The sequence below is a fragment of the Mustela lutreola genome, chromosome 2 (assembly GCF_030435805.1).
Source record: "Mustela lutreola isolate mMusLut2 chromosome 2, mMusLut2.pri, whole genome shotgun sequence".
Lineage (NCBI taxonomy): Eukaryota > Metazoa > Chordata > Mammalia > Carnivora > Mustelidae > Mustela > Mustela lutreola.
In genome coordinates, this window is record NC_081291.1 from 32,599,604 (window position 1) to 32,614,153 (window position 14,550).

At 45.7% G+C, this 14,550-nt stretch overlaps 1 protein-coding gene across 2 annotated transcripts in view; it reads right to left on the bottom strand.

The window, feature by feature from the left end:
* PRICKLE2 (prickle planar cell polarity protein 2) overlaps positions 1-14,550 on the bottom strand; it is a 318,161-nt gene that overhangs the window by 302,696 nt on the left and 915 nt on the right. Inside the window, exon 2 of one of the 2 annotated variants that reach the window (XM_059161424.1) lies at positions 14,423-14,508. In XM_059161424.1, the coding sequence (XP_059017407.1) occupies positions 14,423-14,508 (86 nt within the window). Of the gene's footprint in view, positions 1-14,422; positions 14,509-14,550 lie in introns of those variants that run through there. The other variant, XM_059161428.1, reaches the window with a different exon arrangement.

Below are 14,550 nucleotides of genomic sequence, written 5' to 3' on the forward strand. Positions count from 1 at the left end.
TTCAGTAAGTTTCCAAGTATCAGAGGTGTGTTTTGCCCTTCCCAAAGGCATTTGCTGCTTGCAACACTTTGCATTACTCCTCCTCAGTGGGTGAGAATGCCCTTGGCTTTGGGGCAGGACTACCTTCACTGTGATGGCACAGTTACTCAGGCTAAAGAATGTTTAACCACACTGTCTCCAGACTACTAAGCACCAGCAGCCCTTTCCAAGTCACTGTGACCAGATCACAGAAATGCAGCCACGAGTGGCCAGACACCCACAACCCTAGAGGTAGATGTGATGTTTTGTTGTAGTTGTACAGCTGCTTTCCTGTTGTCTCCTGGATCACATGATCACAGCTGTGGACCTGGCTTGTGCCCTCGGACAATGCCAAATCCTAAGGAATCTGAAGAGCTCTTTAAATATTCTCAACAGAAGTGAACAAAGCTTAGCTCAAACCAGAGTATCATCCTATTGTAATAATTCCTAGGAAAGCAGATGCTATAGTTCATGAGACACAAACTTCACCATTGCACACAAATCTGTTTCCTAAAAGCTATTTATCCTGGACTCAGGCAAACAGAAACAGGAGAAATGCTCATGTCATTAAGAAAACAAATAATGCTTTTCCATACATCTGCCTGATGAGATCCTTTGTTCAGTTTTCTATTGAATCATTTCATATTGTTCTCATTAGTTAGAGCTGTTTCCACATTTTGAAAAATTAGGTCTCCTTATATCGTGCATTACCAATAATTTTCCCAAGTTGTCTTTTGAAAATTTCAAGTTATTCATGGGAAGATAATCTTCTTTTCTGACTTCTGGGCTCTGGGTCATCCCTTCATTTATTCATTTATTCAACAAATTCTATCGGGATTTTTGCCATGCACCAGGTATTTTTCTGAGAGTTGGGGAATTAAACAAACAAACAAAAAAGGCACGAAACAGAAGATTCTTATGAAACTGAAGTTCTTGTGTAGACTATAGTCATTAAACCTAGTGCACATCAAAATCCAGATAATCCATTAAAAATGTAATAGAGCGTCATGTCGTGAAAAGTGCTCCAGAAAAAAAAAAAAAAAAAAACAAAAACACCTAAGAGAAGCAAGGAAAAGAGAAGGGCTGGAGCACTATTTCGGATGGTTAGGAAATGCTGCTCTAAGGAAACACTGGAGAAGAGGCCTGGAGGAAAGCAAAGCAACAAATTGTGTGGACATCTGCTGGGGCGGGTGGGAGGTAGGGGGAGCTGCCCTGTCAAATGTCCTGAGGTAGAAATATGCCTGTGTTTAGGAACCAGTAGTAAGGAGGCCAGTATGGCAAAAGGGTATGGAGTGGGGGACAGAAAAAGAGGAATTATTTAGATTTAGATATGCCTTTTAATTTCCAAATTTATAAAAGCATTCACCCAAAAGAAAATTGAGGGGCTTGTTTAAGTTTCGAATCTCTCTCTCCTTATTGCAAATGGAAAACTGCTTGTCCTAGCACCATGTATTGAAGCTTAGCCCATGGCTTTTACGGGTCACGTCTCTTGAACACCGCTCACAGAGACTCGGGCCTAGTTTTGGAGGCATCTTGGTCTGCCTCCAGCATCACCTCCTGCTCCAGCACCACACTATCTCATTTCTGTACCCTTACGATGTATTGGACTACCCAGTGGGGCTAGAACCTCCTAAACCTTGAGTCATCTTCACAGACACCAGACCTTGGCTGGTTTTCCTTTCTGCTGATGGAAGAGCACGAAAGCTACTTTAGTAAATTCCATGGCCCCTAAGTGACAGGAAGGAGGAGGCAGCCAAGAAGATACCGATGCTCACATGCGAGTGGGGCTTCTCTCTCCCATCTGCACTCCTGGCCCTCAACATCAGCACCGATCACATACCAGTACTCTATACTACTTCATGGTAAGAAATCTCCTAGACTGCTAAGTGGACAGTCATTTAAATCATGTCTGTCTGGCTTCTCCGATGTGACATTAAGCCCTGGAGGGCAGGGCTATAATGGTTCTCAGACTACTTCTCTGAACCACCAGCACCAGCACCTGATTTATTAGGTGTAAATTAAGCACCAACTGAGAGCTAATGAATGGGAAACTTGGAGCAGGAAGGGGATAGCCCCACCACTGTTTAGATCCCTCGGAGCAAGGCAAAGAATATGGTGCTCAAAAGCCCTCATCACAGTCAGAGTCCTAAGACCTAACCTTGGTTTTAATACTAATTGTGTGACCTTGGGTATGTAACTTCAACTTGCAGCACCCAGGTCTCCTCTTAAAACCAATGTGGATCATGGTGTCTGTTTCATAAAGGGTTTCGAGAATTAAATTGAAGACTATAAGAAATGGGCCTGGGATAGAATAGCTCTTGCCCATTGTAAATGGTCAATTCATGATCGCTAATATGAGAGTGATAATGAGGAAAATCATTTGCTTTCATTTTATTTCAGTTAAGTTACTAGGAAAAGCCAATATCCATTCATGCTGAATTTAACAGAACAAAAATCAGGGAGTAGGGAAGTTTAATTAATGTTAGACTTTTTCTGATGGATTTTACAGACAAGTCATAGGAGCTGGGGAGTGGAGTAAGTTAGCTGTGGCAGGACTTTGTAGAGATGGGACCTAGTTCCAGAATTAGGAAGAATTTTCTTTTCTAAGGGAGCTCAATTTTCTCCCCTTTGAAAGTCAATCAGTTATACAACCTAGACATTAATTAAAAGCCCCAGGGCCAACAGTTCTTCCCACAAATAACCGTCTATACACTATCAGTTCATTTCCTATACATCTCCCTGGCAAAGCCCAACAAAAGCTGCGAGAAGATGGATGTACTTCATAGAGTGACCCCAGGGGGTCAACTGATTCAGAATGCTGAATTCATCAATACGGACAGGAAATTCCATCCACTAACAGCGGTTTGCACAATCCCTGCCTGTTGCAAGCATTTAACCGCACCTCGGAAAGACAAAAGGCAGGTTCCCCACAAAGGTGCCCTAAAGTGGATACCCAGCTCTCTAGCACTCCTGGACTTTCCTAGATAACGCATTTAAAAAGCCTTAGTTGGGTGCATTGCTGGAGAACATGAAAGGGTATATGCTTTCTCACCATGATTATAATTATAATGGGTTGAAGAGCAGCCCCCTGGACAGCTACATCCACCGGGAATCTCTAAATTTGATTTTATTTTGGAAAGGAGTCTTTGTGGATGTAATGAAGTTAAGGACCTTGAGATGAGATCATCCTAGATGAGAGGGTGAGCCCAAATCCATTGGCAAGGCCTTCTGAGAAGAGAAAGGGATAGAGAGACAAAAGGAAGCACCCTGTGATGACAGAAGCAGAGATGGGAGTGAAATCTACAAGCCAAAAAATGCCAAGGTCTTTTCCCCTTATATCCTACAGAGAGAACCGACACTCCTGACCCCTTCATCTTGGACTTCTGGCTTCAGAACCGCCAAAGAATGAATTTCTGTTATCTGAAGCCACCCAGTTTGTATTCACTTACATAATAATACAGTTATGTAAAACTCCCCATTGAAAAAAGCCCTAGAAGGAAATCACACCCTAATGTGGAGAAGATTCCTCCTTGGATCCAGGGAGTCTCACTACTTTTCTTTTTTTTTTCCCCTAAAGAAATCATTTGACTTTGTTGACTTTTCCAAACTGTCTACATGGCACATTTATCATCCAACTATTTGATCAAGATTAATTTAAAATAAGAAATAAACCTGCTTTTAAAATGCTGTTATCACCAGGGCTTTGAAAAGTAAAACCCAGAATTTTTCAATAATCCCTAGCAGTTGGATACATCTATGAAACCATTCCACCTCCCAGGACCCAGGAAAACCTAGGTACGTCTCCTTCCCTATGACTTCAAATATTCCTGGACCCAAGACAACACAGACATGCCTGTTACCCATTGCCTCCAAATGTGGGGCTTCATGAAGCTGAGAGGAGACGGTCCTTATGACTTCCCAACAACTCTGTATGTCACTGGAGAAGCTCCAAAGGGCAAGTCATCAAAGATGCAAATGACAGGCGTGTGCTCCTGGGTGCCTGACTGTGGAACAAAAGGCTTGGGGAAATTATATTATCACAGTAATTTCATAGTATCATTGAAGAAAGAAAACACCTGCATTCTTCTAATAAGCCCCCTGGAGGCCTAATTCCTCAGCACTCAACGTGGAGGACAGGCTCTAGATGTTACATGTACACTTAACGAGCCAGTTTTTAAGAATTGTGAGAGCAGTTTCTGCATCCCCAAGTAGTTTACCAAACATAAAAATCAAATAATGCTCTCATTAAATGCCTTCAAGCTGGCAAAAGTGTGTCTGCTTCGTAATGTGGTGTTGGGATCTGGGAAACATTGGGGACCATAAGCTTGAGAGCACAGGTCCAAAGATTGGAGGTCCTGGTTATTTTTAGCTTAGGGACTCAAGCCGGCTCCGAGGGGGTGCTCCGTAAACTCCCTCCCCTGACCTCTTCTGCGGAGGGTTCCTCTAGGAAACATGCAAATGGAATGCTGCAGACTCCCACTTTTCACAAGCTTCCCCATAGCCCAATTTAATACCAAACGTGTCAGCAAGCTGAAGAGAGCCCCCTTCGATGTATGCAGATCTGATGGGGAAACTGCAAGTGGCCAGTTTGTCACCTCTCAGACACCCTCAGTCCTCTGATTTTATAGACTTTCACCTTAAAGCCCCCATCCGCAAGTAAACCAACCAGCCCAGGGTTCTTCAGACGTTCTGTTCAGTGTGGGCAACAGTCCAATCTCATCCCCAGACCACTGAGAATATGACTCTTTTCTCCAAGTTATAGTTTTATATTTAGACAAGGAGAGACAAAATGCCAGAGCTAAACATGCTGTCTTGGTCAGAGTACTTGTGATCTTGAACCTCAGAGACCTGGATTCAAATCCTGACTCCACTACTTCTTACCCGTGTGACCTAACACATGTTACCTAACCCCCCCTGGGTCACAGTCTCCCCCTGTTTACAAAGCAGAAGATAAAACACGTGCCTCAGAAAATTGTTCTGAGGGAATCACGGGCCATGAAAAAAGCCAACCACACAGCAAACCCTCAACAATGTGAGCTCCTTTCAACAAGCAACTCCCAGAGAGGGAGGATTTAGCTACTTAGATGTCCTGCTCAGTCCATTTGTCCCAGCCAACTGGCGACTTTCTTCTGTTCTGCCATTCTTATCTCCTTCCAGTCAGGCATAATCACTCATTGGCTTCTTCAAATTACTAGCACAAAGTTAGATGTCTACAGCAGCCAGCCTGAAATGTAAATGAGTGAGGCAGGCCAAGGATAACACAACAGGGAATGGTGGGGACTGTGGAAAAGCTGAACACACATTCTTATCAGAAAGTAAGGGAGGAATATAATAAGCCCAGAATTGCTGGAAATACATTACTCCAAAGAAACCCTGAATGTGATTTCTTACACGAAACATCAAAATGCTGGCAACTACTTAAAATTTTAAATTTAGTACCACGGCAACAAAATATAGGTACAGGCCAGATCTTGTCCCAGGACTTTTCAGAGTGTGATCTTGGAGTTCAAATATTGTATAAATTAGAAAAGGGAGCTTCTCCTTAATGTTCATGTAAGTCAAAGTGTTTGGTGCGGCACACTAGCAGCAGGAAAGCCCGACGCTTATCAAGCAGGCTTGAGTAACACGGATTAAGTATCACCTTGATGATGAGTGGCTTTCATCTTGGACATGAATTTTCATGGTCCAGTTGGTGGGCACAAGGCACAAAAAAAAGGCCCCTTTTTATATAAGGACACCAGGGGCAAAATTTAAATGTTGTCTTCTTGTTATGGTTGGCAAACTGTTTTAACGAACATCATATGCACATTTCACTTAAGCAAATAGACTGTGAGGGTAGAGGGTCCAATTCTAAACTCCATTTCATCTGAAGTGTGTATGTCTGCATTTAAGTGTGTGATGTGAGTTGGCTATCCCTTTAGAACCTTAAGTCCCACATGGTCGGGGGTGGGGGAGCTTGGAGACACCATCTCTCCTGCCTGAAGTTCATAGAAAAAGGAACGTCACACCCGTTTAACAAATGAAGCACTGCAGCTCATTGGGGGGGGGGGGGCGGGGATTTGTTCTCTGTCATTGCATCTCCAACCCACACCTTCCTTCTCTCTCTTTTTTTTTTTTTTTTTTTGGGATTTATTTATTTATTTGAGCAGGGGGTGGAGGGGAGACTGAATGGAGGGAAGTTGCGGAGAAAGAGAATCTTCAAGCAGACTCTCCGCTGAGCACAGAGACCAATGAGGTACGCAATTTCACAACTGTGAGATCACGCCATGAGCTGAAACCAAGATTTGGACGCTTAATCCACTGGGCCCCCAGGCCCTCCTGCCTTCCTACTCCTTATCCAATCCTGTTGCTACTCATCTGTCTTTCGACCACAGACCCATGGAGCTTACATTACATGCCATGCACAATGAGGCATGTTACGTGCCTTATCCCACGTAATCCTCCTGACAGCCTCATAAGAGAACCTCATAATAGTAACCTTATTCCCATTTTTCAGATGAGAAAACCAAGGAAGGCTCGGAAAGGTTAAGTGCCATGTTCAAGGATTCTTAGCTAGTAAAAGGCAGAACCAAGACTATAATCCCAGCAAAACGTCTTCAAAGGCTTTCCCTTTAACCGCTCAGCCATAATCTTCCCACATAAGCCCTATATACTTCATAGAAGTTTTTATGACACTGCCTCAAAGTACACATTTCTCCCCAGAGATCACTCCCCGTGGCTCTTCCATACACAGGGCAGGTAGAATTCTTTTGATCTCATAATGCTCTACCCTCTGGGAATCATTCCCTTTGGGGACGGCTCCCTCTGTCCACAGGGAATTCCCTCTGGGATTCTCATTAATGGTAGAGTTAACGGATAACCTTACAGCTTTCTGAACCAGCAGACCACAAAATAACACACTTATGAGATTCCCCCTCATCCCACCAACCTTAAACAACAGACGCAGAAAGATGGATGGCAACCTTTCGACAGAATGTGAGTACCACTCTCCTGATTAAAGATAAATAAAACATATTTTGAAAAAGAAAAAGATGACTGACATCCATGCTCCGTGTTTTCTCACTATTCATTGGGAACAAATTGTCACTCAGAGTGATTAAACAAGGATTAATTACAAGGTTGCTGTACACGCTGAGATGTTTCAAAGTTTCAGCCTGAAGAACACATAAATATATTCACATTTTTTTCAATAGCAGGGGTGGAATTTGGCACCATCTCCTTGGAAGACAATTTGACAAGAGCTTCACATGGCCCTGTTGTAGCATAAGAAAAGCTATTATCATCTGCTATATAATCAGGAACGGTGGAAAACCACCAAAGTGGCCATGAGCAGAGAATTTTCAATTTACTGATAACCCATACACCAGATTCTAAAAGCTAACAAATGTATTAGTTTCAATCTTTCTGCCTTTTTTGTTTTTTAAGATTTTATTTATTTATTAGAGAGAGAGAGAGTACAAGCAGGGGGAGTGGCAGGGAGAGGGAGAAGCAGGCTCCCACAGAGCAGGAAGCCCGACCTGGGGCTCAATCCCAGGACTTTCGGATCATGACCCAAGCCAAAGGCAAGATGCTTAACCAACTGAGCCCCCCAGGAGTCCCTCGATCTTTCTGCTCTTTATATGATGACACGCAAAGATGTCCTGGAAAAATTTGTAAATCTTAAAGTATGCTACAGAAGACCACATAGGATGCATGTTTTCTCTAAAATCTTATTAACAAAGACTAATTTGAATGAATTTGAGGATGTAAAAAACCAAGCCATAAGCAATAGATCTCAAGACATCTGGCTGGGGGGTCAAGCAGCCTTTCTGCCCAGGGCCACGTGGTCAACTCTTCCGGTTTCCTGGGCCACAAGGGCTGTCTCAGCTACCAGACTCTGCTACTGTAAAAGCCATCAGAGAGGATGCTAAAGGAAGCGGCATGGCTGTGTCCCATTAAAACTCCAGCTATGAACTTAAAATGTAAATTTTATGTCATTTTTATGTGCCACAAAATGTAATTCCTCTTTTGATTTTTTTTCCCCCAACCACTTAAAAATAGGAAAGCTATTCTTGGCTAAAAGTCTCTACAAAACCAGAGAGCAGCCTGATTGTGTCCCACTGGCTGTGCTTTGCTGACCGCTACTCTCAAAGGTGTAATGAAGGGTTTGCTTCTGGGTGCTGTGTAAGTTTTCTATGCGCACGTACGTGTGAGGGTGTGTGATTTTAAAATACTTCACAATAGCGACACCTTATCTGGAAATCAGAGACCATAACATGGACACATTGGGACGAACAAATAGGTTTCTTCGAAAGAAAAATCCTACAAAGGTGCTGAAGCTTCTATCGAGCATGTTATCAAATGCCAAGGATGCACAGTGAGCCGGACAGCAAGTTCTGAGCTGCTATAGATCCTTCCCTACTTTGAGGATTCCAGGCATACGTCTTGGGTGCACACACACTCATACACACACATACCATCTCCTTTCACCTTCCCCCCCAACCCCCAACTTTTCTTGGCATCTGAAGAGACAGAAAGTTTTTCCTCCCCCAGCAAAATAATCAGGGAACCCATTTCTTAGCCAAATGACAACCCACTAAAGGAAACCAAGCCGGCATCTCCCCAGATCGCCACCAGAGTCATCAATCAACACAATTGCCCGGGCAACTAAGATGCTTTTCGAGGCAGTATTGGCTGAAGGGGCCAAAGCATGCCGCCTGGAAAGGCCGCCAGTTGTCCAGAGACAAACCGCTCTGCATAATTAAAACCACCTCACAAAACCACCCCTGGTCTGAGCTTTCCATGTCAGCGGCTCTTGAAAGTGCAACTCCAGGAGGCTTGTTCTAAAAGCCCGCCTTTTAATACTCAAGTCGAATCTACATTTATCAGCAAAGCCGAAATGTTAAAGGGATTACAAGGAGCTTAGAATCCGCTGGCGGGCATTGATCTGGTCTCGCAAGCCGCATCTCCACATGCCCTTTAGAAATGGCTTTGGTCTATTCCCTGGTTCTTTGGTTGTCTTTGATTTCTGCACCAAATCTCACCCAGGTTGGAGGGGAGGTCTCCTTGAGTTCTAATTCCAAAAGGTTCTCAGATTCTTTTCTTCTAAAACCAAGAGATGCTATTGCATATTCCCCTCAATTGCTGTACAGCCCAGGGATTGGCAAACATTCTTTCCAAATGGTGAGGCGGTAAATGTTTCTGGCTCGGTAGGCCAAGTGATCTCTGTTACAAATACTGAACTCTATTACTGTAGCAAGAAAACAGCCATAGACAGTGCATAAACAAATGCACTTGACTTTGTTCAGATAGCTATTTATGGGCACTGAAATTTGAATTTCATACAATTTTCCTAGGTCATAAATGCCCTTCATTTTTTTCCAACCATTTAAAAAAAATTTTTTTTAAGATTTTATTTATTCGTTTTAGAGAGAGGAGAGAGAGAGATCAGGGGGAGGAGCTGAGGAAGAGGGACAAACAGACTCCGTGCTGAGCTCAGAGCCTGACACGGGGCTCAATCTCATGACCCTGAGGTCATGACCTGAGCTGCAACCAGGAGTCAGATGCTCAACGGACTTAGCCATCCAGGTGCCCCATTTTTTTCTAATCATGAAAAAAAATGCTAAAACCATGTATGTCTTATAAGCCACACAGAACAGGTAAAGGGTCAGATTTGGCCAGCAGGACTCAATTTGCTGATCCCTGGTCCAGACTGTTGCTACTCAAAGCCTGTTCCCCAACCAGCAGCATCAGCATCAGCATCACCTGGGAGCTTCTTAGAAATGTAGAATCTTGGGCCCCTGCCTCCATCCCCTTCAATCGGAATCTGCATTTGAATACGATGCCCTGGGAATTCCTATGCAAGCCAAGTTGCAAAAGTCCTCGTCCAGACCCAGAATTCTGCGGTCAGACAAGGCCGGAAGACCATCGACTCGCTGGCTATAAGGATGTAGGCAAACTGTTTGACCCCGAGACTCCGTTTCTGTCTCTATTAAAACAGGGATAAATAATTGTACCATCTCCAAGGATTGATGTCATGGAAAGACAAGAAAGACATAAAGCGCTTGTCTGGCTTTGCCTGTGCTTTTGGAATGGCAGCTACTCTTACAAAAGCGTCCTATTTTTTAAGATCACATTTAGAGAGACGAGCGTGCTTATTCAGCGTGTAAAAACTCCAGGCACTTCCAGTATGGGACAGGGTGCCCAAGGATTTGAGGAGGTCCCTCAGGGCAACCAGAATGTCAGAGACGACGGCGAGCCAAGGTCATACCCATCTGAAGAGAGACCACTCCTACGCTGCCAGGTAGCAAAAAAGGCTCCGTGCTATCACGTTGTTGGATTTTCAAAGAGAAGCTGGAAACCTAGATTCTAACGTTATAAAAAGCCCTCTTACTTAACACACTGGGCAGACCAAAGAAAATCCACCTGCGGGCTGCACGTGACAGGAGAGCCCTCTGCCTTACATCGGAGAGGGAACAGGAAGCCTTAAGTCACCAGAAAATGAACTGGGGGTTTAGAGCTCCATTCCAGCTCATTCTCCCCAGTGAGGAGACCTGAGACAGATTATTTAACAACTTGGAGCCCCGGTTTCCTCATCAGGGAAATCCCCACTTGTACCTTGGAGAGTTCGGGGAGGACGAACTAGAAATGGGTATCACCTGGGCAGGTAGAGCTCGGAACAGGGTAAGTGCCCATCCCGATCATGGCTGATGCTGCGGCATTATTGTTGCTACTTTATTCATCAGAACCTAGGCATTCACAGGGCAAAGCTTCCCAGGAAAAAGGGCTATTTTTCCCCTCCCTTCTCAAACTGGTTGCAAACAAGCAAGCTCAGTGAACCCCCACCGAGCGTGCTCTCTCATAGTACAGGAAGATCTTAGTTATTAATGATTTTGTTCTGCCCATGGTCCCTGAAGATGCCTTAATGTTCCTCTTAATGCAAATTCCCTCTGAGGCCGGCCCCAGGCTGCCTTCAGGTGCTGCTGCTTTGTGGCCCAGTCGCCTGTGGGAGACAGTGCTTACCTCTGCCCTAGATCAGGTGGAAGAGGGCACCGTGCTGGACGACTGTGAGCCCTCTGTTCGCCAAAACACGGGAACCTTCCTAGGGTTTTTTGTTTTGTTTTGTTTTTCTTTAGAAATCCTACAAATCCTGGGGCACCTGGGTGGCTCAGTGGGTTAAGCCTCTGCTTTTGGCTCAGGTCATGATCTCAGGGTCCTGGGATAGAGCCCTGCGTCCGGCTCTCCGCTCAGCAGGGAGCCTGCTACCTACCCCCACAACCACCTACTTGTGATCTCTCTTTCTGTCAAATGAATAAATTTTTTAAAAATTTCTTAAAAAAAAAAAAACCTACAAATCCTCACATTTGCCACCTGCAGGTGTTGGTGATAACGGAAATGGGGAAACAGTATTGTAACTCGGGGAGATTCCCACGAAATCTAAGAGCCGTCCTCGGGGCCTTCGGCGTCTTCCTTCACACGGAGGAAGCCACAAAGTACAGGGAACAATCCAGCATCCACAGGGCTAGGTGTTCGAACCCCGCACTTCTCCCTCTCTCTCTCTCTCTCAGGTGCACACGAGTCAGCTGGGGATCTCACTAAAGCTCAGATTCCGTAAGTCTAGGGCGGAGCCTGTGATTTTGGATTTCTAGCAAGTTCCCAGGGAGACGTTGATCCAGCTGGTTCCTGCCCCAGGTTTGAATCAACAGGGCTCCTCCTCTTCCCTTGCTTCATCTAGGTCCCTTCTCAAATGTCACCTCCTCAGAGAGTCCTTTCCAGACCACCTTATCTAAAATGTAATTATTTGTTCAATGAGGGTAGGAATCCTGTCTGGTGTGTTCTTTGCTATATCCCCAGCACCCGCTGAGAGCCGGGCCCAAAGCAGGCGCTCAAATATTTGTTTGGTAGAGAAATCCCACATCGACAGCAGAGGGAAATGGAACTCGGGGAGCCCAAGCCATTTGCTGAAGGTCACAAGACAGCGGGCCAGCTCTGGACTTGCAAGCCTTAGCTCTCTCCACCACACCAGAGGAGGAAGCAAACACTCTTCTTGCCCTAGAACCTTCGTTAGTACCTTAGAGCTGGATGCAGGGCTACCATTCTGTTCTACTTTGGGGGGAATGCCTGCTGGTGGGCAGTGGGTCAGAGGGGACCCGTGTAGAAGCAGAGCGGCTAGAAGAGAGGCCAGTCAGTAATGTTTAGGGTGCCCTGCTCCTCTGGGGTAAGGGAAATTCTCTCTCTTCAGGTCTGACCAAAAGGAGCCCTTCAGCCTCCGTCAGGCCACCCTCTTGCTCCTCTCAGGGCTCAATGGTCTCCCCCCTGGATTCACAGCCTCTCCCCGCCCTCCCACCCCCCTCGGAGGAACAGAAAGTGAGCACACTGCGGGCTCCAAACTGCCAAAAAAGAACATTGTGTTGTAACCCAGGAATGGTTGTCCCTCTTCTCCAAAAGGTCACCAGAAAATATGCCCATGGGGGAAAAGGAGGGAGCAAAAGCAAGGAGCTGCTTCCTTTCCAGCAATGGGTGGAAATGCTATAAAAACCCCATTCATGGAGCCCAAGAGAAGCCTTTCTGCTGCCAATGGGGAAACTGCTTCTGCATGAAAACCCATCTCAGCCTCATGAAAAGGTCTCTTTCCAGAAGAAAAGCTCCAAAATGGGCTGAAAATACAGCACTTGTATTCCCGTCACAAAATCAACTGGATTAAAACAGCTGAAGGTTCTCCAAGAAACTGTGGTCATGGAAGTCTAAAGTAACCTAGACACCCAGCAGCCTCAAACAGGCTACTGAGGCCTCCTCCCAAGCAGCCGTTGATAGGAAGCTAAAAAATAATTAACAAATGTAGCCAGTAGTTACCGTGGCCTGATACTGGGTGAACAATGGGTCTCATCTAACCCCTCCCACAATCCTATGAGCTGAGTACCACGATTATTCCCACCTGAGGGTTAGGGAAACCAATTACTATTGAGACCAGGGGACTTACTGGAGGTCAGAGGTCACACAGAAAAAAAAGGAGGAGCATCAGTCCACAACCCACACACAGAACCACTACCCCACAGGCCTCTGGGCAGAAGTTGACCCCAAGCTGCTGTGTGAGGGAGGAGCTGGGAAGCACTCTCCTGTTTGTGACTCTGCCTTTCCCACCCCTGTGAACCCAAGAGATCAGAAAGGAAGCAGTAAGCGGTCAGGCCATACTGGACTGGGTTTACATTGTGAGGCTCCTATACCTAGTCCATTGACCACCTACTTCCACATTTGGGATGTGCAAGGGGCCAGCTCAGACCACACCTATTTGGGCTACAAAACTGGCAGTGATGGATGCCTCCTTCCGCCCATTCCATATTTATAAGGTCACCTGGCCTTGCCTCTGAGACAGAAGTTATTAAATGCTTGGGAGCCATAAGGGCTGTGCTCAGTGCCTTGAAACAAAGGCAAGGAGGCTGCCAGACCTATCAGAGGCAGGAACAAAAGCATTTAATTTCTGAAGGAGCTGCTTGGGAATTTCCTTGTAACTGGGTGCCCAACACACATTACCATTTGGGAGAAAGTAGAGAAGCACGCACAGAGGGGTAGAATGAAATCAAAGCAGGCTTCCTCCCACCCCCAGCCTTGTGTCCAGAAACCGCCCACTTCAAAGGGCCATATGAGTGGTGGGGAAAAGGGAAAGATGCACTCATCAAAGAGAGAACATGTTAGGATGTCGGGGAATATTCTGTCACTGGTTTTTCCTTTTCGTGAAAGTCGCCAAAAAGGATCCACTCCCTTCTCCTTACGTCATCCAACTGAGAGCCTGCAAGCCTGCACCCCAACTTTTTCCAACCAAAGCCCCAGCAGCCAGATGCAACGGGAGGGCATCCTGATCCCACATCTCCCAAACATAATCATTCCAATCCAGGCTGGGGCTGCCTGGAAGTCAACATTCACGGCACATTAATAAGAAACATCTGGCCACCGAAGAAGGTTGACACAGCGCAGGCGGGCAGTAGTGGATTTGTGGGTGGGACCCAGAGCTACAGGGACTGAACTGAAAACACAATTGGGAAACACCAGCTCGTCCAAGGTATCCTCCACACACTGCCCTGTGGCCCTCATGCCCAAGCTGAACCATTTGGGGCTGAGCAACTTAAATACACAGAGTGTGGGTAGGACTCAGAACCCTCCCAGCAGGGAAATGCAGCCTGAGCCAGGCTCTCCTGCATCCCCCAGTGTCTGGCCACCACTTCCACCTTCCGATATTTGTAGCAGATGTAGCCCCAGTCTTAAAGGAACAGCCTTTGCATTCTTTCCATGTGACTTACAAGTGAGATTTACAAAAGGAGATAAATATAGGCGTTTGTGTGAGCGTATATATATAGATATAGATACATGTTTCCCTGCTCCCCACCCCCGAATTGTTATGCCTTTAGGAATCAGAGTTGATGCATCCTACCTCCATTTATGCAAGGCGAACCCGGGGCACTGGTCACCACACGCGTTACACGGCTGGCCTCTCTCGATCCGCCCCAGTCCAGTCAACTTCAAAACAAAAAGACAACACAACCATGTTTCCACCACGGG